At 54.1% G+C, this 27,785-nt stretch overlaps 1 protein-coding gene across 8 annotated transcripts; it reads right to left on the reverse strand.

Moving 5' to 3' along the window:
- Positions 1–1,637: 1,637 nt before the first annotated feature.
- Positions 1,638–27,451, reverse strand: CSF2RB (colony stimulating factor 2 receptor subunit beta). Of its 8 annotated transcripts, XM_059681645.1 has the most exons (16): positions 27,190–27,451; positions 23,671–23,770; positions 20,830–21,008; positions 17,235–17,481; positions 15,807–15,930; positions 12,391–12,581; positions 10,504–10,655; positions 10,252–10,420; positions 9,601–9,736; positions 9,285–9,439; positions 8,585–8,721; positions 7,468–7,627; positions 6,889–6,979; positions 6,611–6,668; positions 5,741–5,844; positions 1,638–5,030 (listed from the first exon to the last, which is right to left on the reverse strand). In XM_059681645.1, exons 4-16 carry the CDS (start codon positions 17,308–17,310, stop codon positions 3,905–3,907), a joined length of 2,679 nt encoding a protein of 892 aa, XP_059537628.1. In that variant the 5' UTR covers positions 17,311–17,481; positions 20,830–21,008; positions 23,671–23,770; positions 27,190–27,451; the 3' UTR covers positions 1,638–3,904. The 8 variants fall into 8 exon arrangements, with proteins under 8 accessions (XP_059537628.1, XP_059537627.1, XP_059537626.1 ...); XM_059681644.1 differs by lacking the exon at positions 23,671–23,770 and having other exon boundaries at positions 20,830–21,023; positions 27,206–27,451; XM_059681643.1 differs by lacking the exon at positions 23,671–23,770.
- Positions 27,452–27,785: the final 334 nt, after the last annotated feature.

The raw sequence follows: 27,785 nt of genomic DNA on the forward strand, positions 1-27,785 counted from the left end.
CCTGGTGGATAATGTTTCAGGTTTATGATTGGATCCCAGAGGTTTGTTTGAGGACATGGATGGCTGACTCGGGCTCCTGAGGGCTCTGGGCTCTGCTCCTGGGGGTGTGGGCAGAACAGAGCTGGGTGGAGGGTCCCCAGGCCTGCAGGTGCTGGGCGTGGGGCACAGGCTGGCAAATGTCATCTGTTAGCAACATGTGACAGATGAGGAGACCTCAAAGCGATGTGGAGCTCCCTTCGACCTCGGGCCAGTCCCCTAAGTCCCCTCCGGGCAGCCCTGCTCCTCCTGCAGCCAGCAGCCACACCCTGAGCCGGAGGGAGCCCCGGGCCCATGTGACCCCAGTCTCCCCCCACCCCGAGGGGCCCCTGGTCCTGCAGCAGGTGGGCGATTACTGCCTCCCCTCAGCTTTGGAGATGCTGCAGCCACTTTGGAAGACAGCTTGGCAGTTTCTGACAAACTAAACATGCTCTTCCCATATGAGCCAGCACGCACGCTCCTCCGTGTTTACCCACAGCGCTGAAACATGTGCACACGAGAACCTGCACTGGATGCTGACAGCACCTTTATTCGTTTTGCCCAAACTTGGACGCAGCCAAGATGTCCTTCGGGAGGTGAATGGACGTGAAAGACTCGGGCCCGCTCGGCTCCCCTCCCAGGGAAGGACCAGCCGCTCAGCTGCACAGCCTCCAGCTCTGGCTCCTTCCCTCCTCTCAGGGCCCCCAACCGATGACGGACACCGCGGGGCCCCCGGCCGGCCATTCCTGCCCAATGCGGGCCCTTCTACCGGCAGTGTTCGCTCCAGAGTTCCCCGCGCTGGCCGATGCCCCGCCAGGCCGGGGAGGTCTGATGGCTCCTCCTTCCCAGCTTTGCTGCCTCCCCAGCACGTCCTGTGCACGTCTACCTCCATCTCAGGGACAGCTTCCCGGAGGTCTCCAGCCGGGACAATTCCTTCATCGCCACCTGCTACGTGCACGCTCTGGGCTGGGCTCCCAGGGAGCTGTGGTCCCACACAGTAGGTCTCTTGGGACTTCAATGAGTGAGAACCTGCACCCGGGGGCCAGGGTTCAAATCCTGACTCGCTACCTTCTGGCTGGTTGACCTGGGACAAGTCATGTTACCTCTCTGTGCCTTAGTTTCCTCCCTTAGGAGTTCCCTCACGCAGGACAAAGACAGCGTCTGCCTCAGAGGGCTGTGGGGGTTAAGCGAGCTGATCCCACCACATCGCCTGGGCAGTGCCTGCCGGAAACACTCTCTCAACAATCCTCAGCTGTGCTTATGGGGAACTCGGTCTCATAACTTAGTCCTTCCCTCTCATGAGAGAGCACACACGGGACCCCAGTTATATTGGAATTTCAGAAAACAATGGGTAATTATTTTAGCGTATGTCCTTTATTACCCCAACACACACACACCCCCCAATTGTCTTCTCCCTCACTCTCTCCTGGCTGCCCCAGGAGCTCCCCCTGCTCCTCACCCTGCTGGGCACAGCATTTCTGTGCTCAGGGTTACACTACCCCAGACGCACCTAGCGCCCTAAAGACCGGAGAGCCTCCTACTTCACAGAATTCATGCCTTTTACTGCAACTGATGTTTCCAGCAGCACCCTTCACCACCTGCTCCCACACAGCTACACACGCTTAGGGTTTGGTTTTATAAGAAGAAAGACTTTATTGCAGTTTCTTTCAGTTAACAGTGTCTGAACATTTTGGAATGAATAGCTTGGACTTCTTTCTAATACACATAGGTCCACCTCATTCATTTTAAACACAGGCTTGTACTTTAGAATGCACAAAAATTGTTGTTATTCATTTCACTCTTGCTGAATACTTCCGTTGTTTATAATTTTCTTTGGCCACAGACATTGCTGCAATGAATAAGGATGAGTGAACAAAAACGCCAAGAATATTCGTTCTGAAATGTACTGAAACATATTACAAAGCTAGCAAGACCCACCCAATGGCAGGGGGCCGTGGAGAGAACAATGTGAGAAGTGGAAAGCCTAGAAACTAAGTGCGTGCGGGCCCGTTCGGTATGGGAAGAGCGGCCTTTCGGACGTGTGGACAGAGAACAGGTGACTCACCGAATAATGAAAATCTCCCGGCGGGCAGCCTCTGGCTGGCCTCCACCTCACCCGCCTACGTCCCCCAATCATTACAGTTTTACATGAGAAGCTTGAAACACAAAAAGAACGAGAAACCAATCAACCCATCAGGACAACAGCACTTTCGAAGTGGGAAGGCCTTCGTAAACTTCACACCAACACCGGAGCCACGGTGGCGTTCCCCGAGAAACCGCTCTGTGGACACCCACAGCCCCGTCTACACAATTAAAAGACAAACCACAAACGAGGGGGGGAACTGGCACCATGCGTGAAAGACCACATAAATAGATTCAAAAACTTCGTCAGAAAACGGTGAGCACCTGACAGAACCAAGTCCTTAATGGCCTTATTCCAGTAAAAAACACAAACAAACAAACAAATACTGAGACTCAGAATATAAAAATACGTGCAAACTTGAAAGTTAGGAGATAATGCAAATTAAAACAATTTAATGCTATTATTTTTGCAGAGCAGGAAGCAAAGATTTAAAAGAACCACCATCCCCTCGTAGGCCCCGACAGAGGCCCAAAGCCCTCAGACTTGGCGGGTGCCGTTGGAGTCGAAGGTTTTCCCGGAGAAGAGGCAGCCGGGCGATTTGGTCTGTAAGCCCTAGAGCAGTGATGGCGAACCTATGACACGCGTGTCAGAGGTGACACGCGAACTCACTTTTTTGGTTGATTTTTCTTTGTTAAGTGGCATTTAAATATATAAAATAAATATCAAAAATAGAAGTCTTTGTTTTACTATGGTTGCAAATATCAAAAAATTTCTCTATGTGACACGGCACCAGAGGTAAGTTAGGGTTTTCCAAAATGCTGACACGCCGGGCTCAAAAGGTTCGCCGTCACTGCCCTAGAGCACACGTGCCCTTCAATCATTTCCTTTGTTGAGCCTTCTCTCCCACTTCCCGCAGTAGACGTGGGTTCCGGACCGCCCTCTGGGTGCAGGAAGATCGCCAGGAACCTGCACCTCACACCCTCAGGGCAGCGGCCTGTCCCCGGTGCAGGCCCTGCGCCCCGACACCTCCCAGTCACCTTTGTGACCCCACCAGGCTTCCACGAGCTCAGAACAGCTCTTCCCTTGCACACCCCTCACCACGCCCATTTCTTGGGGTGACCGTCGAGACTGGTGCTTTGTCACCACATCTGGGGCCGTGGGCCTGATGGAGGCAGGCCCAGTCCTGCGCTGCTCCTCCAAGTCCTCAACCCCCAGGGCCCCCGCCCTGAGCCCCGCCTCCCGCCGCCTGCACCCGGCTGGAACCTGGAGCTCCTGACTCCCTGGAACAGGCTACAGGCACAGGTCCCCCAACACAGCCAGACACGGCGGCATCAGCATAGGCTCTGACCAAGACATGGCATCTCAGGACAGGCCGCGCTGGGACCTCGAACTCGCTCTAATAATAAATCAGGGAAAAGAGAAAGAAGGAACGAGCCCAAGCAGGGAAACCTTGTAACAGAGAAAACGAGGCAAATGGAACGAGAACGTGTGGAACGTTCTAACAATTCTGAACCTAAAAGTCTGTGAACTTGAAGGAAAAGTATGTGTGTGCGTGTGTGTGTGTCTGTGAGAAGGGGGGCGGGGGCGGGGGCGGAGTGGGGCGGGGAGGGAGGAGGAAGAGAGACAGAGAGGCTTGACCTTGCTCAAGGTCAAGGGAGAAGATAGGCAGTTCTCCCGTTTTCCTGGCCCCCTCTCCTTGGCTTTGCAGAAATGAGTGTGGAAAACACAGAGGCTGGCGGGAGAAAGGCAGGCCAGGAAGGAAGGCAGACCCTCTCCTCCCACGTGACCCCCCAGGCCCGCAGGGTCTCAGCACACCTCCCCAGGCCTGCTGACCTCCCAGGGGGGCAGCGACAGGTAGTCCTGCTGCTTCAGGGCCTTGAAGAGCTGAATGGCCGGCACCTGGGGAATGGCCGCACAGGAAGGCTTCTTGGCCGGGAAGCCCTCGTCCAGGTCCCTGATCTCAGGACAGGGTCCAGGAGAAGAGGACTTACTCTGGGGGGACAAGGGGCCAGACCCCACGCCGGGGAGGAAGCAATAGTCTCCCACCTGCTGCAGGACCAGGAGCCCCTCGGGGTGCGGGGAGACTGGGGCCACATCGACCCGGGGCTCCCTCGGGCTCAGGACGTGGCCGCTGGCTGCAGGAGGGGCAGGGCTGCCCAGAGGGGACTTAGGGGACTGGCCCATGGTGGAAGGGAGCTCCACATAGCTGTCAATCCCTGGTTTCATGGGGGCAGGGCCTTCCAGGGGCCCACGTGCCAGTCTGGGACTGAGGCTGTGGTTCTGCTCTGAGGGGAGGCCTGGAGGAGGGACCCGGGAGGCAGATGGAGCCTCTGTGGGTAAGGCGAGTGCCAGGTCTGTGGTGGTGACATAACCAGAGGCCGCGATGCTGTTCGCAGGGCCCCCGGACACAGGAGACACCGCTGTGGGGCTGTCCTTCAGGCCCTGACCACCCACCAGCAGCCCAGGAGCGTGAGGGACAGGGCCCGCCCCAGTCTCCACGGAGGGGCTCCCCTCCGCCCCCCCGCAGGGTCTCCTCTCCACACCCCCGGCCTGGCCCTGTGCCATCACCTGGGCCAGCGGGACCAGCTGCACCTGCTCCCCTTGGGGCAGGCACAGGTACTCCAGGGACCCTGGGGGCTGAGGCTTCTGGCTCCCACCCATCTGTGGGGCCTCGTCCTGGCCCAGGAGGTCCGGTACGGAGCGGCTGTGGGGCGGTCCCAGGTAGGGGCCGTTGAAGTGGAAGCCGGATCCCTGGCTCTCAGGGCTGCCAGCGGGGGCTGACAGGCAGGGCGCGGGGCCTGGGGGCAGCCCCGTGGGCAGGTCCGAGGCAGCCGGAGTCGTGTCAGGCTCAGATGGTGAGTCGTGGGCGTTTTTAGGATCCTCCACGCTGAGAGGTGACACCTCGCTGTGTGTGCGGTCTTCAGGGAACAGCCTGTGAGGAGAGCAGGTGTGAGATGTTGGGACGCCCTGGGCACATACCTCAGCTCATGCAGGAGGGGCTGGGGGTGGTGCTGGGACCAGCAGGGCTCACAGAGAACACAGAGGGGGCGAGGCGCGGTGGGCGGGGACCCCAGAGCAGGGAGCCGGCCGTGCTCCACCTCCCTGTGGGCCTGGCCCTCCAGCCTCCGCACTCTTGCTGCAGGTCCTCTCCCAGGTGTGTCCCTCTCACCCTCTGCTGGAGGCAGTGCGGGCTGTCCCCGGGCACAGAGAGGTCACCTGTCAAACCTGGGCTCTGGCTCTTGCTAAGCTGGGAACCAGGAAGTTACCCAGCTGTCCCACTGGGCTGCTCCTTGCTCTAGAGCAGCGGTTCTCAACCTGTGGGTCCCGACCCCTTTGGGGTCGCACGACCCTTTCACAGGGGTCGCCTAAGACCATCCTGCATATCAGATATTTACATGATGATCCATAACAGTAGCAACATTACAGTTATGAAGCCGCAACGAAAATAATTTTATGGTGGGGTCACAACATGAGGAACTGTATGTAAAGGGCCAGAAGGTTGAGAACCGCTGCTCTAGTGCCAACAGCCTCCTTCGGCCTCTCCACGCTGAGCCGCAGGCCAGAGGCCACCTCCTCTGACCTCCCCCGTTCACGGTGGGTCCACCCTCCCGCCTCCCAGGGGTCCCAGGCCCAGGCACTCACCCCTCCAGCCCAGGGAAGCGGCTGCCCCATGGCCCCTTGTGTGCGGGGCTCCTGCTGGTGAGGGCCGACATGCCGCCTGGGGGCCAGCGCCCCGCACTCATGTCCTGGAAGAGAGGGCATTTGTGCCTGTGGGTGGGACCGCGGGCTGGTGTTGGTGGAGGGAGGGCTGTGGGGGCGGCAGGGGATTCAGTGAGTCCCCGGAAAAGGGGGGTAGCTCAGCATGATCAGGACCAGACACAGCCTCTGACACGAGGAAGGGAGGCCTGAGAGGGGCTGGGACTTCCTGGGGTCCTCCACCCAGCACTGAGGACAGGGACCCTGCTCTGGCGAGGCTGCTTATTGGGGTGTGGCTGCCTCCATACTCACCCCCCAGTCTTCCCACACTGGCCTCGAGACCCTCCCCACCCTCGTTCCCTCTGCGGTCCCCTCGGCCTCCTGTGATGCGCCTAGCCTCATGGCCCACCCTCCTCAGTCCTTCGTGGAGCGTCCCTGTCTCATCCCCACCTGCCTTCTGCCTCCAGTGACCTTTCCCCGGGCCACCCGGATCCTGCTGTCCTGTCCTGGGAGAGCCATCCCGCCTCCCACCGCCCCCTTCCCGAGCCCAGCTGTGCACTCCTGGCATCCCCACCCTCAACCCTCTCCTGCCCCACGGCGCCCCTGACGGCAGGGCCCCTGTGCACTGGGAGGCCGGGGGTCTTCAGGGATGAACTCACAGGTGCGGGCCTTGCTCTCAGAGCCTCCCAGCCCCTCCCCTGGCCACCTGTGCCCCACTCTCCATGCCCCCAGGAAGGGGAGGAGGACATGGGCACGGGGACATGGGCACAGGGCAGAGGAGCCCTTCCCACCACAGCCGCCGGCAGCAGGTCCTACCTGGAACAGCTGGCTCTTACTGGGGTTGGGGATTTTCTCCTCCCACTTGTGGGTCAACCTGGAAAGACAGCAGGGAGGGGACAGCCACCTGAGACCTCGGCAGCTGCCCATGCTCAGATCCAGGGGGAAACTGAGACCCCAGGAGAGGGAGAGATTTGCCCAGGAACCCCCAGGGAGTGGGCGGCAGAGTAGGGACTGGAGGGGTCTGCTGTGGGATCCCTGTGGCCCCCCTAGGGTCCCAGGTACGCCCACACCCACTCGTCATGGAGTCCCCTTACCTGTACCCGTACGTGCCACAGAGACGCAGGGCCAGGAGTACGGCCAGGGTGGTGCAGACTAGGACGAGGGCCAGGCCCCACGTGGGCAGCTCTTCCGGCAGCCAGGAGAGAAAAAGGAGCATTAGCATCCGGGAGGGAGAAGCTGGAGGCTCAGGTAAAAAGTGAGGACGAGTGAAAGTAGCAGGGAGATGGGGACGATAAGAACTCAGACCCAAACCTTCCCAGCTCAGACCTCTGTCCGGAGGCCCTGATGTTTGTGGGTGGGAACTAGAATTTTGTGCCGAGTGGTCACTGGTTAGTGGCGGACACAAAGGCTAATGAAGCCATGGGTCATATTAACAGAGGACTAAGGTCCCATGTGAGGGAGGCATGACGATGAGACCTGCTCTTCTCTGCTCTCAAGGCCTCATCCGCAGTCTGTGTTGTACAGCAGGCGTCATTTTTCAATGACTAGTGTCCCCTGGGAGGAAAGGATGCTCGGGTGGGTGCAGTCACACCTCTGTGTCTACATCGCCCCTGTCCCTCACCCCAGCTGGGCTGTAGCGGGAAGGGAGGGGGTGTGTGGGGGGGAAGACATACCCCACTCAGTGTCCCAGGAGCTCTCCTCGCTCCACTCGCTCCAGATCCCGCTGTAGCCTTTGTAGGGCTTGACCCTCACTCTCGCCTGGTACCTGGTGGAGGACTCCAGAGGCGGCAGCGACAGGACACGCGTGTTCTGGAGGGGCTCTGTCTTGCTCTCCTGCGGGGGGGGGGGGCGGGGGGGGAGCAGGTATGTCAGCAGGTGGCTGGGGCAGAGGCAACTTCCAGGGATCATGTGGGCACAGCTGCAAACCCCTCCCAGCCCAGGTCTCTGCTACCCGCCAGCCCCCACCCCTCGCTGTCATTGCATCCTCAGGTCTGAGGCAGGACTGCCCCCACCAAGGAGGACCGTCCTTTAGACCGAGAGAGAGAGAGAGAGAGAGAGAGAGAGAGAGAGAGAGAGAGAGAGAGAGAGAACTCGGGGTGGGATTCAGGACCACACCTCTTGCAATGCACCCCTGTGACATTGAGGCCCAGAAACCCTAAGGGGTCACCCTGTCCCATCCTCATCTTAAGACCCCTGGACCTCCCAGCTCCCCGGGGGCAGCCTGGGGATTATGGCCTCTTGGGAATGCAGTGCAGTGCAGGGTGACTGGACTCTGAGCTCTGAGACGGGGGTTCAGGTGCCTGGGGCCTAATCTCAGACCCTCTCCCCTCCTGGCCTCGGTTTCTCCATTTCCAGCCCGCAGGTCTGGGACTGGCTCCGAGGTTTCTGGTCTGGCCTTTGTGGAGCCCCAGGTTCTGCACATGGACCCAGGGCTGCCTGTGGGTGGGGACCTGGACAGAGCCCTGGGCTGGGGCCCTGCCTGCTTCACCGGGAGCGGCTCTGCTCTGGGCGGCTGCACCGCTATGTCCGGAGCAGGTTCCTCTGCAGAAGGGTCCCCTCTGTGGCTTTTGAAAACCTTTCATCCAGCACCTCTCCGCCCTCCCTGCCCTGCCGTCTAGGCTGCCTCCAGGGTCACAGGTGTTAATTTTGACCTTGTCACTTCATCTCCCTGAGCCTCAGGGTTGTGATCCCCAAGTCCCTGTGGCTTCCTCGGACTGGTCACCTGCAGGTGGCGCCTTCCAGGTGTGGTCTCACATGCCTCCCCCCAGCAGGCCCCTCCGGGCCCCTCACCTCCCAGGAGGCTGTGTCTTTCTTGTACTGGACCTCGAAGGTGTACTCTATGTGATCATAGAACATCTTCACTTCCCAGCGCAGAATGTAGCCGTCTCTGCCCTTGGTCACGTTGAGTGTCGGGGGTACCATCTGGACTGGAGGGAGGAAGATTTTAGGGAACATTCTTCTTAGCATCCCTCCCCTGGAACATTCCCTGCCTTCCATGCTGCCTTTACCGGCCCCAGGACCCCAGGTCCTGCCCATCTCGGGCTCTCTGCACCCCCATTTCACCACGTCATCCGATTGGACCTGAGCGACCCGGTTCTTGGCCGAGGCTGAGTTTCACTTGTTTTGTATCGAGGTGACGCCACGCATGGGTCACTCATCGCATTTCAGTAAAAATAAAATCACTATCATGGGTTCTAGTCTAGAGCCGGGACTGTTCCGGCACTAACAGACATGCTCGCTCTGCACGAATTATCATCCACATGTCACAAACAGAGAAAGTGAGCCCAGACAATGAGTCTCTTGTCAAGGTCAGGCAGCTAGCAAGGGGCAGAGGCCAAGGTTGCAACCTGGCCGATCCCCAGACGGGACATAGGAACCCTGAGTTTACATGGTTTATACAAGGAGACACAGCTGCCCCAACCCCCCCCACCTTTCCCCCCATCACTCCCCCCCCCCCCCCCCCGGTTCCCGAAGGCTGGAGCAAACTCACTGTTTTCCGAGCTCTTTATAAACTTCTCTTCCTGCTTTGGCCGAACAGAGACGATGTACTGGCTGTGGTTCCAGGGGTCGGCCACGGGCACCTGGCACTGGTGGTGGACATAGGGGCCACTGGCCCTCTTCAGCACCGGGGAACACTCCTGCTCCCTGAGGGTGATGCAGAGGTGAGGGCAGGAGGGGAAAGGGGCCGCGGGAGGGGTGAGACCTCGGGGTGAGCTGGGGCCACTGCTGGGCACCCAGAGGCGGGAGGAGGCCTGGAGAGGGCAAGGCCTGGAGGAGGGGAGGGGACAGAGGAAGGGGACACTCACCCCTCGTTGGGGCTGGGCTTGTAGAAGAGGGTGAAGGAGACAGAGCGGGTCACCTCGGACCTCACTTCCCAGGAGCAGCTGAGCACGGAGCCCCCATCGAAGACGCACTGGAGGTTCTGGGGCTGGGCCTTGTCCCCTGGGACAGAGACACCCCCTGCTCGCTCCCTCCTCCATTCCTTCCGGGCTCTCCGCGGCTGCCCACCGTGGGACTCGCCACAGAGAGAGCCTGGGCTTTGGGGCCCAGACGGGGGTTCAATCTCAGTCTGAAGCTGCCAGCCGTGTGGCCACAGGTCAGAGAGAATCCTGTGACCCCCGTCCCCCCCGGGAATGGGGACAGCGTCTAGTTTCAGGGTTTGGGGACTGAACAAGAATGGTGGTGTCCGCACACGGGTCAGCTCTCAGGGAAGCACAGCTGCTCAGAGCGCTGCGGGGGGGCGGGGGGGGGGGAGATGGGGGGCAAGGGACCTCCTTTGTAATGGCTGCTGGGCAGAAAGTGTGCGGACCCTGGGGAGCTCCATGGGCGGGTGGGCCAGGGAAGATACTCTAACACGTGACACAGAGTCCGGTGGCCCCGGGCTCCTGTGCGGACCTGTAATGAGCCGCCCTCCCACAGAGGGGCGCCGCCCCCACCCGACTCCCTTACCTCCTTACCTGGCTGGGAGTCCCAGCGAACCTCTGGGCTCCAGTGGCTGGGCCGGCCCGAGAATCTCGAGCCAGAGCCCAGCCGGGTGCGCACGCGGGCCTCGTAGGTGCTGCTGGGAATGAGGTGCCCGGGCCCCAGGTGGGCCTGCGGGGCGGTAGAGTGGAGGCTGGAGGCATCCTGCCGGGAGAGAGGGGCTGCTGGAGCAGGCGCCGCTGGGCCGGGTCCCTGTGGCCTCCGGGCCGAGCCGCTGAGGTCCCTACCTCCCAGGAGTCCTGAAGCCGCTTGTAGACCACCTCGAACTCCAGGTGGGACAGCCACGGGCTCTGGGAGCCCCCGGGGGCCACACTCCAGGTCAGCAGGAACCGGTCCCCATCAGCACTGACACGGAGGTCCCTGGGCGCGGGGGGCTGCACTGAGGGAGGGGGAGTTGAGGCCAATAAGGGGCTGGAGGACTGTGGGCGGGAAGGCCTGCAGGTCTGTGTGTGGATAGCTGGGGTTCCAGGGGGAGCACGGCCCCCCGCTCCCCAGCTCACTGACCTTGGACAAGACCCCCATCCTCCGTGGCCTGCAGGCCCTTCATTTGCCAAACCGCGGGATTCAGTGTGACCGTGAATGAAGGCCATGCAGACAGCCATGCACATATAGCATGCGCTCCATAGGAGGCGCTGGCAACGAATCTCTAAACCAGTGGTTCTCAACCTTCTGGCCCTTTACGTACAGTTCCTCATGTTGTGACCCAACCATAAATTATTATCGTTGCTACTTCATAACTGTCATGTTGCTACTGTGATGAATCGTCATGTAAATATCTGATATGCAGGATGGTCTCAGGCGACCCCTGTGAAAGGGTCGTTCCACCGCCAAAGGGGTCGCAACCCACAGGTTGAGAACCGCTGCTCTAAATGCAGCCTCCCTCCTTCCCCAGGCCCCCACTGCCCAGGACGTAGCCTGCGTGGCACCCCCGACCCAGCAGAGGGCGCTGTGGCTCATGTTACTCTGTGTTGTCCACTTGGCAATGTCCTGCACCTCTCAGGGCCCAGCATAGAAGTCTCCTCTTCTAGAACCTTCTTAGACCCCCTCCCCCAGGCAGAATCTTGGCTCCTTCCCCAGCCAACCTGGCCATTTGTACTGTTCTTACCCCGGGGGGCTTATGTGTTCCCACGTCTGCCTCCCCGAGTGGTCAAGGAGCTCGTGGGGTGGCAGGGTTGGGTCCTGGTCCCCTCCCCTCTCCCCAGGGCCTGCGATGTAGGGGTTCAGTGGATTTGGGGAACAACATGAATGAATCGATGAATGAGTACATGTAGGCAACCTTCAGATGCTTTTCATGAAATCCTTCCATCAATACCACCAGCAAGCATAGGTCTGCTGGGAGCCACAGGGCTGGGCGAGAGCTGCGTTAGTGAATGGCCTGCTCCCGCCCTCCTGAAACTTCTGTGTCTGATCGCCCAGGGACGACCTTCAAGCACACAGAGTCCAGGAAGAGCAGACAGGGTACAAATGTCCTGTGCTGGGCATGGACCATGGCGTGCTAGAGCAGGTCAGAGCTGCCCTTCGGAACACCATCAGCCCAGACTGGCAGAGACGGGGCACCTCTTTCCCACCCATGGATTTTTAGAGAGAGTGGAAGGAAGGGAGGGAGAGAGACAGAGAGAGAAACATTGACGTGAGAGAGACACATCAGCTGGTTACCTCCCACACAGTCCCCGACTTGGGGCCGGGGATCGAGCCTGCAACCGAAGTACAGGCCTTTGACTGGAATCAAACCTGGGGCCCTTTGGTCTGAGGGCTGACACTCTATCCACTCAGCCAAACCAACTAGGGCTGACCTGGTAAGTTTTTATGTGAATCATCAGAATGGTTCTTCCAGAAGGGAAACCTTCAGCGCTGGAAGGCAATGGCCTGGCAGGTGGTGGAGCAGCCAGGGCGGGTGGGGGTGCCTTTAGCCAGGGGGTCCTCACCTTGCACCTGCCCCAACACCTCCACCATAAGGAGACATATCCTCTTCCCTCAAGAGACCAAATCCAACCCCAGGCCAATGTCTCCATCCCTTGAAGACTCACTCCCCGGCCCACCCCCTGCAGTGTGGCCACTCCCTGGGCCCACTGCCCCCACTGGGGGCCACCCCAGGCCAGGGACCCCAAGCTCACCATGCTGGGCCAGGGTAACAGTGAGCTGGGTGCCCAGAGGCCTGTCGGGTTGGAATGAGAAGCTGTCCTTGTCGGCTATGACGAACTGCTTGCAGGGAATGACACATTTTCTGGGCACACAGCGGGGAGCCGGGCAGTCTGACCAGGGCATGTCGTCACTGAGATCACAGGACACTGGCTCTGGGGGGGACCTGCCAGGAGAGGACACAGGTCAATCTAGAAGGAAGAGTTCACTCGCAACATTATTGGGTGGTTTCCATATGCCAAGCTTTGCCCAGGGCTGGGGGTGGGGGTGGGGTAGGGTGGGGTGGGGGCTGGCAGTGAACAAAACACACACAGTCCCTGTCCGGGGAGCCAACGTCCTGCTGGAGGGAGACAGACATGAAACAGCTGAATGAACTAAGTCACGTGTCAAACGGGGAAAACTTTACGCAGAGAAGTGCAGCAGGAAAGGGTGACGCGGAGGCCAGAAGGTCTGGGGTGGGGGGTGCAATTGGAAATAGGAGAGACAGGGAAGACCCCCTGGGAAAGGTGACATTTGAGCAGAAACTTGGAGGAGGGGGGGAGGAGTCATGCAAATTCTGGTGAAAGGGAATTTCAGGTACTTGCAAGTGCACAGGCCCTGGGGCAGGCTCAGGTTTGTAGTGTGGTAGGGCTAGGCAGCTAGACATTACGCATAGAGTATGTGAGGCTGGGACAGCCATGGGCAAACTACGGTCTGCGGGCTGAATCCGGCCCCTTTAGCTGTTCTATCCGGCCCGCGGAGCCGAAAGAGCGGAGGGTTCTCTTGCTCTCCCCTCTGTTCCTTCACCAGCAGCAGTGCTAACATGGCAACGTCGGGAAACACAGCCGCAGCTCCTTCTTCTGAGTCCAGTTTAAGAACCCATTGTGGCCCTCGAGTCAAAAAGTTTGCCCACCCCTGGGTTGGGAGGTCTAGGAGGCTAACTGAGTGAGGTGACAGGAGGCCAACACTTAAAAGGAATTCGGATTTCACTGTAAGTGGGAAGAATTAGAGAGCTATGCGCAGAGGCCTGATGTATTGTGACATATGCTTTGAAAGGATTCCTCTGGCTGCTGGGTTGTGGACAGATTGGTTTAAGGGGGGTGGGGAGGTGGAGGTGGCCGTATTGGAAGCAGAAGGAGCAGTTAGGAGGCTTCTGGAATATCCCAAGAGACAGGAAATGGATTGAACCAGGTAGCGATGTTAATGTAATATTGGCCAGATTCGTGTTCTATTTTAAGATAAAGTCCACAGCATTTGCTGATGGATTAGATGCTCTGATGGGGAAGGAAAGGTGGTGAAGAGATGAAAACAACAACACAACCCTCCCTGGTGTTTGGCTTGAGCCACAAGGAGCCCCTGTTTAGTGAAGAGAGATGGCAGGACTGGAGCAGAGGGGAGGGTCTTCTGGGGGCAGAGCAGGAATATGGGTTAGGATGTTTGGGGTTGAAGACACCTATTTTCTTCATTTTCTGTTTTTTAGAGATATTCCTTTCATTCTTTCTTTTTAAATATATTTTTTATTGATTTCAGAGAGGAAGGGAGAAGGAGAGAGAGATAGAAACATCAATGATAAGAGAGAATCATGAATCAGTTGCCTCCTGCACGCCCCACACTGGGGATCGAGCCTGCAACCCGGGCATGTGCCCTTGACCAGAATTGAACCCAGGACCCTTCAGTCCACAGGCTGACACTCTATCCACTGAGCCAAACTGACTAAGGCGAGATATTCCTTTCTTTTTTAAATATTTTAAAATAGATTTGAGAGAGAGAGGACAGGAGAGGTATAGGGAGATAGAAACATCGATGAGAAAGAAACATTGATCGGCTGCCTCCTGCACGCCCCTTATTGAGGATCGAGCCCGAAACCTGGGCATGTGCCCTGACTGGGAATCGAACTGGTGACCTCTGGTTCATGGGCTGATGCTCACCCTCTGAGCCACACCAGTCGGGTGACACTTATTTTCTAAGGGACGATGTGGAGAGGCGAGTGCCCCGGTTGGGTTTCAGCTTCGGGGGAGATCTGGGCTGGGAGAGCAGTGAGAGCCCGGAGCCTGAGGCTGGACCTCTGCCACTGGGTCACGATATGAATGGAGGACTGAGCCCTGGGGCACCTCACTCTTCAAGTTCAAAACCAAAAAGGAACCAGATGAGGAGGCAGGAAAGGAAGGGCCAGGGAGACACAGGGCAAGGGGTGAGCGTGGTGGCCAGAAGCCAGGAGCAAAAGTGCTTTAGGAGGACCCTGTGGTCAGTCCAAGTCAGGGGTGCCCGGGTCAGGGAGGGAGAGGCTCAGACTGACCACTGGACTTCGCAGCCACGAGGGCTTTGCTGACTCCAGCAGGAGCAGGTGACCTGGTGGGGGCAGCAGACTCCTGGGGGAGTCGTTTCCGGAGAGAATAACTGGAAAGACACGGGGCATGCTGGGTCTGGACCGCTGTTCAGAGGAGTGTTGTTACAAAGGAGGCAGAGGGTGGGCCCCGGTGGGAGGAGATGGGGTCAGGGGGCACCCTGGAGCTGCACCCCTTCTTGGCATCTGCCAGTGGGGCTCAGTGGTGGTAAATGATCCCAGGGGAGGGCCCATCCATGGCCCAGGAGCGTGGAGACCTTGAGCGGCAAGACCAGATGAGACCCAGGCTGCTCAATCTCTGCAGGAAGTCACAGCAGGCGACCCAGGGAGGCGGCGAGCACAGAGGGGCTGGGGTTCTATTCTGTGGAGTCTGGTGTCTCAGTGGGGAGGGGGCAGGTCACGGCCAAGGGTGGGGGTGTAGGGGGGTGCAGTGGTAATGAGGAGGGGAGAGCGAGAAATCCAGGGGTTCTCGGGAGAGACGTGGGCGGACACGCTCCCCAGGGCGGCCTTAAACCCTGTGACCCCAGCTGTTTAATTCTCTCTGTTGCGATGAGTTGGACCCTCACCGAACCCCAGCATGGTGCCAGGCATCTCCCCGAATGGCACATGCCCCAGACACGGTGTGAGGGAAAGAATGAACTCCTCAAACTGGCGGTTTCAGGGCCCTGGGGTCACCCGGGGCCCAGCCTCTGGGGCCAGACACCGATGCTGGCCGCCCTGTGGAGGGTGAGCCACCTCGGCTCCACAGCCTCGGCTCCGCATCTGTGACCCGGTGGGCACTGATCCCCACCACGCCCGCCTCTCAAATGGAACGAGTGCGGGCGCTTTTGTTAAATTGGGATGAGATAAGAGAAGGTCATCACCAGCAACAGCAACAACATTAACACACACGCTCTTCCCGGGAACCCTGGCCTCAGATACCAGCTCCTGGGCCTGGCGGCCCCCCGATGAGCAGCAGCTCCTGGGCAGGGGCCTCCCTCCTCTGTCCTCTGTCCAGCCCCCGCCTGGCACGGCCTCACACAGCAGCCCCTCCCTGCCCTCCGGCCCCTGGACCCCAGAGTCACTCACTCGTTCAGCCTGCGGTAGAGGGTCAGGTTGAGGAGCCGCTGGGCGTCCTGGGTGTCCGCCCACCTGCAGGTGATGCGGCTGGTGTAGTCGTTATGGCAGCGCAGGGTCTGCAGCGGGACGGTCCCTGACCCGGGAGACACAAGAAGGGGTCACACCTCTCCCCTCCAGGTGCCCCTTGTCACCATCCCTCCCAGCCCTCCTGGGTGCCCAGCACTGGGGAAGGGTCACCCAGAATCCTCTAGAGCAGTGGTTCTCAACCTTCCTAATGCCGCGACCCTTTAATACAGTTCCTCATGTTGTGGTGACCCCCAACCGTAAAATTATTTTCGTTGCTACTTCATCACTGTAATTTTGCTACTGTCATGAATCGTAATGTAAATATCTGATAGGCAGGATGTATTTTCATTGTTACAAATTGAACATAATTAAAGCATAGTGATGAATCACAAAAACAATATGTAATTATGTATGTGTTTTCCAATGGTCTTAGGTGACCCCTGTGAAAGGGTCGTTCGACCCCCAAAAGGTTGCGACCCACAGGTTGAGAACCGCTGCTCTAGAGGCTCCTGGATGCCAGACAGAGGTCTGGGGCCCTGGGCAGGGCCGGGGGCTCCGCAGCTGTGAGGGTGCTGGTTGCAGACCCTCCTGTCTGGATAGAGACACAATATCCTAGTTGACTCACAGCCATTTCTAGCCCCTGCTGTGTCCTCCTCCTGGATCTGGCTCCCTGCCACCCCAGGACAGGGACGTGTATCAGGCACAGGCCCCGCCCCTGGAGCCCTCGGTGCATCCTGGGAGGAGAGGCACAAACCACTCCTAAGAGGCAGCGGGGCAGAGCCCTGCTCTGGGACACCCTGCCCATGTCCTTGCTCAGCTGCCAGGCCTGATGGTTGGAAAAGGGGGTGTGGTTCCCATGGTGACCAGAGATGCCAAGTTCTCTGGGAGCCCTTGGGGAGCGGGGTTCATGCGCCTCAGGAGCATCCCAGCTGCTGGAGCCAGAGCAGGAAGAGAACCCCAGGCTGAGAGCCCCAGGGAAGTGGGGATCCATCAAGGCCACTGTCAGAGGAGCGGAGTGGGGTGGGTGGGGGTGGGGGTGGAGGAGAGAAGGGGCAGAGAAAGGCTGGAAGGGCCAGCCTGGAGGTCAGAGGCCTTGAATGCCACGCTGAGAAATGTGAGCAGAGAAAGGACACAGTAGAGATGGTCTTTACAGGGGCCCTGGGAGCACTGAGCCGGAGTGTGGGCGGGGCCAAGAGGCACCTGGGAACATTAGGGAGAGAGAAGACATGAGGGAAGGGAGGGAGGGGAGGCCGGAGCCCCTGGAGTCTGGAGCTTCCTGGGGAATAGGTGGCAGCCAGCTTTACCCAAGGGTCCCAGCAATGGGAGGGGACTGAGGAGAGGAGAGAAAGGGGAAGGAACTGTTGGGCTCACCTGGGACCTCTGCCATGCTGGGCTCCTGGCTCAGAGCCAGCAGGGCCACGGGGAGCAGCCAGTGGGTCATCGCCATCTCCTGGTCAGCTCTGGGCAAGCAGGGCCAGCAGGGTGGGCGCAGGTCTGGGCCAGGGCGGGTCCTCACTGGCCTGGAACCCTGTGTCCCTCCCCAGTTGGGGGCCAGGCCAGACCCATGTCATCCGCGTGCTCCTGTGATTCTTCCCTGCAGGCTCTGCCTTCTCTGGGCCTGTGGAGGACACGTCACCTGGGAGCTGCCCTCCCAGCCTGCGTCCCCAGGCACTCGGCCCACTTTTGGGGTGAACCCGAGAGTGGCCCTGATGCATGGGCCTCAGCCTGGCACCTCAGACAGTCCCGTCCCCTTAGCCTCAGTGTCCCCCGGTGTGACCTCGAGGGAGATGCTCTAAAGGCCCCTGAAGACGTGGGTCGGGCACCCCGGGCAGGGCCCTGGTGATGGGAAAACGGGAGACGGAGGCCTGGATTTGCCCTGAGATCCCCGTGGGCTGCTGACCTACATCTGCTTGGGGAAGTCACTGGGTGATGGGGACACAGTGTCCTCCCCTGGGTGTGAGCACATGTACACTCACTCACACACTGGGGCCTGGTGCTCTCCCCACCTCTGCCCTGGTTCCTGGCATTCCTCCCACACCAGCCTCCGAACACCGAACACGGTTCTGTTTTCTCAGCAGGAGGCTAGGGATTTCCTCTTTTTATCCCTAGGAAGAGAGTCTGAAACCTCACTCACACACACACACACACACACACACACTCACTCACTCACACACACACACACACTCACACACACTCACTCACACACACACACACACACACACATACATGATATATAAGTGGACACAGACCAGACAAAGTGTTTTACCCAAGGATGTGCTATATGACGAAGGCAAAGTCATGAGTCAACAGGCAGTGATAAGAAATAACAAAAAGAACAGGAATAAGAAAAAGTGCTAAGATAATTGAATAACAACAGAAAACGTATCAGCTATATCCCTATCTCACACCATTCCCCAAATATCAGGCTACTTTACAATTTAAATGGAAGAAGTCAGAGCCTATTAAACTTGCAGACCATAGAAGTGAATACCTTACACTATTCCAGCTTAAAAACAGTGGAAGAAATCAGAGAGATGAAGGCTGACAGATAGAAATACATAAAAGCAACATCCATATTTTATAAAAATAACCAGACCACGAAGCAAAGGACAAAAGGCAAAAGAGAAATGTTTGCAGCAATATTATGAGGAACAGATGACTATCTTTACAGTGGAAATGTTTAAAACAGATTAATGTTATCAACGAACACAAGCATAAAATTCACAGACACACAGAAGATTCATATCCGTGGCGGACATAAAACATTGAGCGTGAGCCAGGCACAGCTCAGGGCTTCACGGGTATGAATGCATCACTGTGTAGTTACTACTAGAATCCCCACTTCACAGATGAGGAAGCAGGTAGATGGTCCAGGATCGCAGCCAGTAAAGGCCAGGCTGGGACTGAAGCCAACAGCAGGCGGGCGCCAGAGTCTGTGCTCTTAACCGCTACCCCTATAGCGGTTGTATTTCCCAATCATCGCCCAGAGCTGACCATGGTGAGGTATACTGACCCAGCGGACATTTCTACAAACATGCATAAAAACAAAACATCTGATTATTGAGTTTAATATTATTATCTTGTATTTGTTTTTCATTCTATACAGGAATCATTTTTTACTGTACTAAGTCTTATTGGTTTATTTTCTTGCCACCAATTCCAGGATTGCATGCTTTCTTTCTTTCTTGGACTCTTTTTTTCTTTTCTGAAATACATCCTAGAATGACTTTTTTTTTGTCAGAAAAGATCTAAAAAGCTTTTGTGTCGTTACATTTCCAAAAAGTTGTGTTCTTTTCCCCCTTGAACTGTTTTTAAAAATATATTTTATTGGTTTTTTTACAGAAGGGAAGAGAAAGGGATAGAGAGTTAGAAACATCAATTCAGCTGCCTCCTGCACACCCCCTACTGGGGATATGCCCGCAACCAAGGTACATGCCCTTGACCGGAATCAAACCTGGGACCCTTCTGTCCGCAGGCCGACTCTCTATCCAATGAGCCAAACCGGTCAGGGCCTTGAACTATTTTTTATCCTCACCCAAGGATATGTTTGGAAAGAGAAAAGGAAAGAGAAAGAGAGAGAGAAAGAGAAAGAGAGAGAGAAAGAGAAAGAGAGAGAGAGAAAGAGAGAGAAAGATCTATCGGTTGCTTCCCGTTAATCTAACTGAGGATTGAACTTGCAACCTAGGTATGTGCCCTGACTGGGAATCAAACCCATAACCTTTTGGTTTACTGGATGACACTCCTACCAACTGAGACACCCGGCCAGGGCCAAAACAAAACTTTCAAACAAGATTCTTGCTTAGCATTCTCGGGGAGATTTGAGAAATCATAGCCATTTAAAAGAATAGACTGCTATGATACAATAAACAGAGATCTGGAACTTGATGGTAAAAAAAAATCCATAATTAAAAAAAAACCCCTCAGTTATGGGCCAAATTACTGAATGAACACTACAAACAACCATGTTATGATGGTATATACCGAAGACGGAGCAAAGGGGCAAGGAGAGGGAAAGGCTGGGAGAAAAGCTGGGGCCTGGAGCAGTCCAGGAGTTCCAACATCTGGAAGCAGAGGACAGAGCGACCTGCACGCAGGTGTGGCAGCCAGTGGCGGCCAGTGGCGGCCAGCGAGCGGTTTCCTTCCTCCTCAGGGACAGACGTGCAGGTTTTATCAGGACCTTTTGCTGCACAGAATAAAAGGCTATATTTCCCACCGTCTCCTATCATTAGGTGTGGTCATGTGACTAAATCTTATCCAAGGAGATGTGAATGGAAACACTGGATGTGCTATCCATAAAGGCTGTTTAGCCATAGCCAGTTTGGCTCAGTGGACAGAGTGTAGGCCTGCAGGCTGAAGGGTCCCAGGTTCGATTCTGATCAAGGCCACATGCCCGGGTTGTGGGCTCAATTCCCAGCAGGGGGAGTGCAGGAGGCAGCTGATCAATGATTTTCTCTCTCATCATTGACGTTTCTATCTCGCTCTCCCTTTCCCTTCTTCTCTGAAAGCAGTAAAAAAAAATATTTTAAAAAAGGCTGGAGAGATTAAAAATGGCATCAGAGTAAGTGGATGCTGCATGGACATGCTCCCAGGTCCAAACTGGAATTACAATTGAAATACAGAAAAACTTCCTGAATAATCAATGGGAGACTCACTGGAGAGAACGCTGATAGGACCGAAAGTGGAGGTGGCATAGAGACTGGTAGGAGGGGCAGAAATGCAAAAGGGCTGGCCGGGCCCCCACAGACAGCAGCTGAAGTTCTGGGAAGATATCTCAGCTGCAGGGGGTTTGCCACTGAGAACTCTGGGGTCTAATCCCCAAGTGGGGCCCCCCACAGAGAGCGCCAGAACCCACATAACATCTGGCTGTGCAAAGCAGCTGGGTTGCTGTCTGCCAGGGAGAGACAGCTGGAAATGCAGGCGCCCTCTTAAAGGGCCAACACACAAAATCCCCTGTGCAGCCACTCACCTTGTGCTCTGGCAGAGGGAAGGCAGAGTGGACTGGAGCTGTGTGAACAGAAACCAGGATTGGGGGCTCAGAAGTTAGAGCTCAGAAGACAGACATCCTGGTTTCCTGTGCTGAGTCATTCCCTCACGCTGGGGAGGACATCTTTCTTATGTAGGCATTCCCTCTACAGGTGACCTTGCCTGGGGGAAAGACAACTGGTTCACCCTATTGGGAAACACCTTGCTGAAGCCCGATAAGAGACTGAACATGACAATTAGCCTCCAGGCAGAAACAACTGCCCCACCCTGTTGAAAACAACTCTTGCAACACCTGAGGTTGATAGCCTGAGGGCAACTTAAGACAGAATACTATCAGTCTGTAGACAGAGGCAGTCTCTGGAGGCTTTGAGCCTTTGCCTGATCTAATCAGTCAGAAACAGCATTGGACACTGTCCTGCACTAGGGACTGAGAGGTGTAGCAGATCTACCTAATACATAGTCACAAACCCAAACTGGCAGCCAAAATGAGGAGGCAAAGAAACAACCCCCAAATGAAAGAACAAGAGAATTCTCCAGAAGAAGAGATAAATGAAATGGAGATAAGAAATGTATCTGATAAAGAGCTCTGAGTAATGATGGTAAAGATGCTCAACAGCATGAGAAGAGATATAGTAACTGAAAGCAGAAATAAAGACTGACAGAGCACAAATAAAGAACACTTTGAAAGGAATACACAGCAGATTACGGAAAGCTGAGGATTAAATCAGTGAGTTAGAAGACACGGTTGTAAAAAATCACTGATCAAAGAACCAGAAAGAAAAAAAACAATTAAAAAATAGGAGGACAGCTTAAGGGAGCTGTGGGACAACGTGAAATGTAACAATATTTGAATAGCAGGTGTGCCAGAAGAGGCAGAAAGGGAGAAAGGAATAGAGAAGGTGTTTGAAGAAATAATGGCAGAAAACTTCTCTAACCTGGTAAAGGAAACAGTGACACAAGTTCAGGAGGCACAGGGAACCCCAAGCAAGAAGAACCCAAAAAGGCCCATGCCCAGACACATCACAATTAAAATGCCAAAAATTAAAGACGAGGAGAGAATCTTAAAGGCAGCAAGAGAAAAGAAAACTGTTACCTACAAAGGAGCTCCCATAAGGCTGACACCTGACTTCTCATCAGGAACTCTACAGGCCAGAAGGGAATGGCATAAGTACTCAAGGTAATGGAAAGCAAGGATCTGAGACCAAGATTACTATATCCAGCAAGGCTTTCATTCAAAATAGACAGTCAAATAAAGAGCTTCCCAGACAAAAAACAACAACAACAAAAAAAAAAAACAAAAAAACGTGGCTAAAGGAGTATATCACCACCAAGCCAGCATTACAAGAAATGCTAAAGGGAATGCTGTAATGAGAAGATACAGAGAGAAACCTAGAGATGCAGAATTAAAATGGCTATAAATAAGTACCTATAAATAATAACCTTAAATGTAAATGGATTAAATGTTCCAATCAAAAGGCATAGGGTAGCTAGCTGAATCGATATAAAAACATGACCCAACTATATGCTGTCTACAAGAGAACCACCTGAGAATAAAAGACACACACAGGATGAGAGTGAAGGGATGGAAAAAAATTCTTCCATGCAAATGGAAAAAAAAAAAAAAATCTGGAGTAGCAATGCTCATATCCGACAAAATAGACTTCAAAATGAAGGCCATCACAAGAGACAACAAAGGTCACTACAGAATTCTAAAGGGATCAATCCAACAAGAGGACATAACCCTGGTAAGCATATTTGCACCCAATACAGGAGCACCTAAATATATATATATTTTTAAAAGTCTATTTAAAGGGAGTTGGCTCCTGCAGCCATTTTGGACCATGAGGTTACCTTGAGGAGGAAAGCCACACACCACAGCAAGAGGGAAACCTGGATTCCTCTTTTCACTGTGGAGCAACCATCCCAGCCTGAGATTGCTCGCTTCTAGATACCGTTTATGTGAGGGAAAAACAAATGTTTGTGTTGTTAGACCACTGTTGTTTGGGGATTTTCCATGTGCACCCACAGGGGCACAGTTAGAAATAGAAGAAAACGTTCCCTACCTCATTTGGCTCAGTGCATAGACCATCAGCCTTTGGGCTGAAAGGTCCTGGGTTCGATTCTGGCCAATGACACATGCCCAGGTTGCGGGCTCAATCCCCAGTAGGGGGCGTGCAGGAGGCAGCCGACCAATGATTCTCTCTCATCATTGATGTTTCTCTCTCTCTCTCTTCTTCCTCTCTGAAATCAATAAAAATATGTGTAAAAAAAAGAAATAGAAGAAAATCTCACAGGACTTTGAAGGAGACAACAGTTCACTAAGTGAAGAGCAAGATTAATTTCCCATAGTGCCTACTCAGTCACAAACTGGTGAACTTTCAGTCACCCAAGAATGAAAGGGGAATCCTAGCAGCTTCCAGAAGGAAAGAAACAAACGGGTTATTTTTAATGCAGCAAGGGCCAGATTGGTGACTCCAAACTCCACATACACAGGGATGTCTTGAAAATATGGAGAGAAAATAGTTGAAACCTAGAATCATAAACAATCAAGCTTACTTTGAAGTTCAAGGGCAAAAACCACAACATTTTGGAAATGTGAGGACACAAAAAGCTTTTTAGATATTTTCTGGGGGGAAAAATTACTCTAGGATATATTTCAGAAAAAAGAAAAAGTCCAAGAAAGAAAGAAAGCATGTGATCCTGGAATCAGTGGTGAGAAAATAAACCAATAAGACTTACAGGTAAGTCAAGAATTGCTCCAGTACAGAGTGAGAATGAATGAATACAAGATAGCAATATCAAATCAATAACCAGATCATTTTACCAGAGTTGGCTGTGAGGTTGAGGTGGACAGTGGAGAAGTGAAAGTTTGCTAAGGGTCTCATCTTGTTTTGCAAGAGCATCTATATATTAATGTCCACCTGCTGATGGAAAATAAAGGTTAAAGATATGTGTTAAAAACCTAAGGGTTAAAATTCACTAAGAGTGAGAGGTAACCACAGGGGCAGGAGAGTGACAGAGAGGAGAGGGAGAAGGAGGGCGAGGGAGAAAGGAGAAGAGAAAAACCAAACCTTCTCACTCTAAACACACACCAAAATTCCCAAACTCTTGAAGAAATGTCATGGTAGGAAAAAAAACTGAAAATGAAAAACAGGCACCCAAATTCACTGCAGACAACAATTATTTTAGAGGACACTCTCACAAAGGTGTTTAAAGAAAGACTGCATCGTGGTCACGTAGGGATTATTCTAGAAATGGACAGAGAGTCATCTACGAAATCTACTCATGACTAAAAGAAGCAGATGAACAGATTAAAGGGAGGAAAAGGGTAAGTTTATCTTGATAGATGCTTCGTAATATTTGATAGTACAAAAGCCATTCCTGAGTAAACAAACAAATAAATAAACCTTGGCCAATGAGGAGATGAAGGGAGGCTGGCATCTCTGGTATCGACTAGGGCCCCATGGCAACATCCAAGGCAAAGGGTCCATTGGAGCCCTCCCAACTTGATCTCTAAATTCAATGGAATCTACATCAAAATTTCAAAAACATTTCAAAAGGATTTAAAAAATTATATATTTTTATTGATTTCAGAGAGAGGAAGGGAGAAGGAGAGAAACATCAATGAGAGAGAATCATTGATCAGCTGCCTCCTGCACAACCCCTACCTGGAATCGAGCCTGCAATCCAGGCATGTGCCCTGACCAGGAATTGAACCGTGACCTCCTGGGTCATGGGTCGACACTCAACCACTGAGCCACACTGGCTGGGCTCAAAAGGATTTTTAATGGGCTTGACAAACTGATTCTAAATTACAACAAAGTAAAGATGAGAGACTTGCTCCATTTACTATAAAAGTAGTAAGAGATATAATAGATGGAACAGAAAACAGTAAGGAATAAACAAGTAGGAATTTGGGGAGCAATAAAGGCATTACAAATCACTGAGACCAGGATAGGTTGCACTCACATAATTAATGATATTGCCACAATTAGCTGATGATTTCTTCAAGTTAGATTATTGCTTTCCATATTACCCACCCCTCTAAAGTCTAGGTGGATCAAAGATCTACAAATCAAAGCTAAAATGATAAAAGCATCACAAATATTCCTTTAATCTTGGGGGTTGAACAAGGCAGCCAATCCAGAAAGCATTAAGTGCAAAATAATGACAGATTTGAGTTAGAAGCAGCTAATACATTTTTATATGAAACAACAAGATACCTCAACGTGGTGAAGAAAACACACAAGCGATGATCTGGAAGAATGTCTTTTCAACATTCAGGAATAAATTGTTAATACACATAATGAATGGCTCTCTCCTAGAGCGAAGAGGTACAAGGCAAAGAACCCATCAGAAAACGGACAAAAGACATTTCCATGTCCATCCCCGACGGCCGTCATTGGCGAAGACGCACAACTTCACCCATAACCAGAGGAAAACGTCCAAGCAGGAATCTGGTGATTTTCACCTATTCCTTTGGACCCAATTAAACAATTCTTTTTCTAAAGCAGTGGTTCTCAACCTTCCTAATGCCGCGACCCTTTAATCCAGTTCCTCATGTTGTGGTGACCCCCAATTTCATTGTTACAAGTTGAACATAATTAAAGCATAGTGATGAATCACAAAAACAATAAGTAATTATATATGTGTTTTCCGATGGTCTTAGGCGACCCCTGTGAAAGGGTCGTTCGACCCCCAAACGGGGTCGCGACCCACAGGTTGAGAACCGCTGTTCTAACGAGAAATCGGCCTTTTCATGCGTGACTGTGCAGGTAGATGTTAATTTTGCTACTTGGGGGATGATCTGAAAATATTTGCATAAATTTTTAAACACGCAATCTCTTGCCCAGCAATTCGGCTTCCAGGAATCTGGGCTGCAGGAACACGCTCACAGGCGTGGAAAAATCGGAAGCGACCTTCGTGTCCCTCAATCGGGCAAACTGTGACGTGGCCGTACTGATAAAGGCCACGTGCTTCTCAGGATTAATACGTGAGTTAAATCTACATGTATACTGTGGAAAGTTGCTAAAACTTATTAGGCGAGAAAATAATTCAGAACAATATGTACGTAAAAATCCCATTTATGGACCAAAAAAACCCTAAATACTTACATTAAGCTTAAAAGTGTTTGGGAGGGGACATGTGGTGAAGAGGGCAGAGCGTGGGACTAGGGGATAGAGATGTTGACACTGTCTTCTATGCTGCATAATTCCGGGCTCTTCTAATGTTTCATAGAGCCGATATCCATGCATCTACTTGGTTCATATTAAATATGCTGACTAAGTCATGAACTGTCCTGGAGTACTGGCAAACACAGCACAACATCAGAGACACTGATGAATAAGAAGAGCGACCAAGAGCTACTAGGAAAGGTCTTACTCATTATCAAACTGTTAAGACAGTAGGAAGGGTGACGGGCAGAGGAAATTAGAACCTGGTTACGCAGAATGTCACAGGGCTTGGAAGAGGAGAAATCCCACAGACGCAGCTGTCACTCAAGGCTGTCGGGGGAGGCCCCACAGGCTCAGACCTAGCTCGGACCCCTAGACACACCTGCCCTCCCATCCACAGGGCAATTGCATGCACCTGCACCTACCTTCATACACCTGCACATACATGCCGGCACCCCGGACCCCAACCCAGACAACACACTTGGGGCCAGAACACACACACACTCCTGAGTCCAAACCCACCTAAGTGACAGCAGCTCAGGGCAGTGTGGCAGCCAAAGCTTTCTTTGAGGGAGAAAAATATGTCTGTGGGGAAGGGACTGGGCCCTTCTCATTTACAAAGAAAAACTATATACTTACATTAAGCTTAGTAAGTATCATGTAAAGTAGCTTCCTCCCAAGCCCTGGACCTCTCCGAATCCTCCCTCTCCTTCCTCTTCTCTCTCTCTCTCTCTCTCTCTCTCTCTCTCTCTCTCTCTCTCTCTCTCTCTCTCTCCTCCTTCCATTCTGAAGGTGAGGACACAGAAGCAGGGAGCAGGGAATGAATGTTCCCACAGCCTCCAACACCTAGTGACACCTTAGTAAACAAAGCAAAGATGACAGAACACAGTGTCTGACGCCCAGGCCTGAGCGCTCATCGCCCGGAGGTAACTCCCTGTTTCCAGGACAGCGAGGCCCACCGTTCCCTCAGGCCCCTCACAGGGCCCACCAGCTGCCCGAGGAGTCTGGGCTCAGGTCTTTCCAAGAGGCCAAGCCTTAACCCCCCAAGTCCCCAGAGCACACCTGCCCATCAGCACCCCCAGCTCTCCCTGTCCCTTCCGTCCCAGCCTCCCTCCCCTCCCCTGCTCCCCGCCCCACCTGTCGGCCTGCCCCCTCAAGCCAGGTCATACCTCTTTGTGGGGGGACACACGCCAACCTTCTGCTGGAGGCTCCAGGCGGCCGTGAGCCGGTCACGCTTCCTATTTATGCTGACGTCGTTGTTAGGAAACCGAGAAGCAGAAAGAGGAAGCGATGCCCGGCCAGTTTCTGCGCAAGTGGCCCCTCACAAGATTGGCCGGCTTCTTGGAACTGCGAGAGCCGGGACGTCGACTTTCATTCCGAGCCCCACTGATTTAGCCAATGTGTCCTCTGCCCCCCTTTGTCTCCTACAAACTTCTGCACATCCTCTGACCTTCAGCTCCAGGCCAGGTTCCTCCTCACAGCCTCCCCTGAAGCCGCAGAGGGGGGCGGGGTGGTGGTGGTGGTGGTGGGGGAGTGGCTGCAATCCCCAGAGCAGGGGAGCACCCAGAGCACGTGGACTGAGGACTCCGCTGGCCTCCCACCTCCACTCCTGCTCGGAGTCCCTGCGGGTAACTGAGCCAGGTCTCAGGACCCCCGTCTGTTACTGACAAGCATCTAAAACGTCCAAGCCATTGGGACAATCAATGAGATGCTGATGGCGAGACTTGGGCTCAGACCTGGCCACAGTGACCCCCAAGGGTCGGTC

This window comes from Myotis daubentonii, chromosome 2 (genome assembly GCF_963259705.1).
Source record: "Myotis daubentonii chromosome 2, mMyoDau2.1, whole genome shotgun sequence".
Classification (NCBI taxonomy): domain Eukaryota; kingdom Metazoa; phylum Chordata; class Mammalia; order Chiroptera; family Vespertilionidae; genus Myotis; species Myotis daubentonii.

Excerpts from the sequence above, each read along its gene's own strand:
- CSF2RB (XM_059681647.1), bottom strand. The coding sequence starts at position 17,310 with ATGGCGATGACCCACTGGCTGCTCCCCGTGGCCCTGCTGGCTCTGAGC. Across the intron at positions 15,931-17,234 it reads CAGCATGGCAGAGGTCCCAG|GGACCGTCCCGCTGCAGACC; the intron begins GTGAGCCCAACA and ends CTCCCGGGTCAG. Across the intron at positions 9,440-9,600 it reads AAGCCCAGCCCCAACGAGGG|GGAGCAGGAGTGTTCCCCGG; the intron begins GTGAGTGTCCCC and ends CATCACCCTCAG.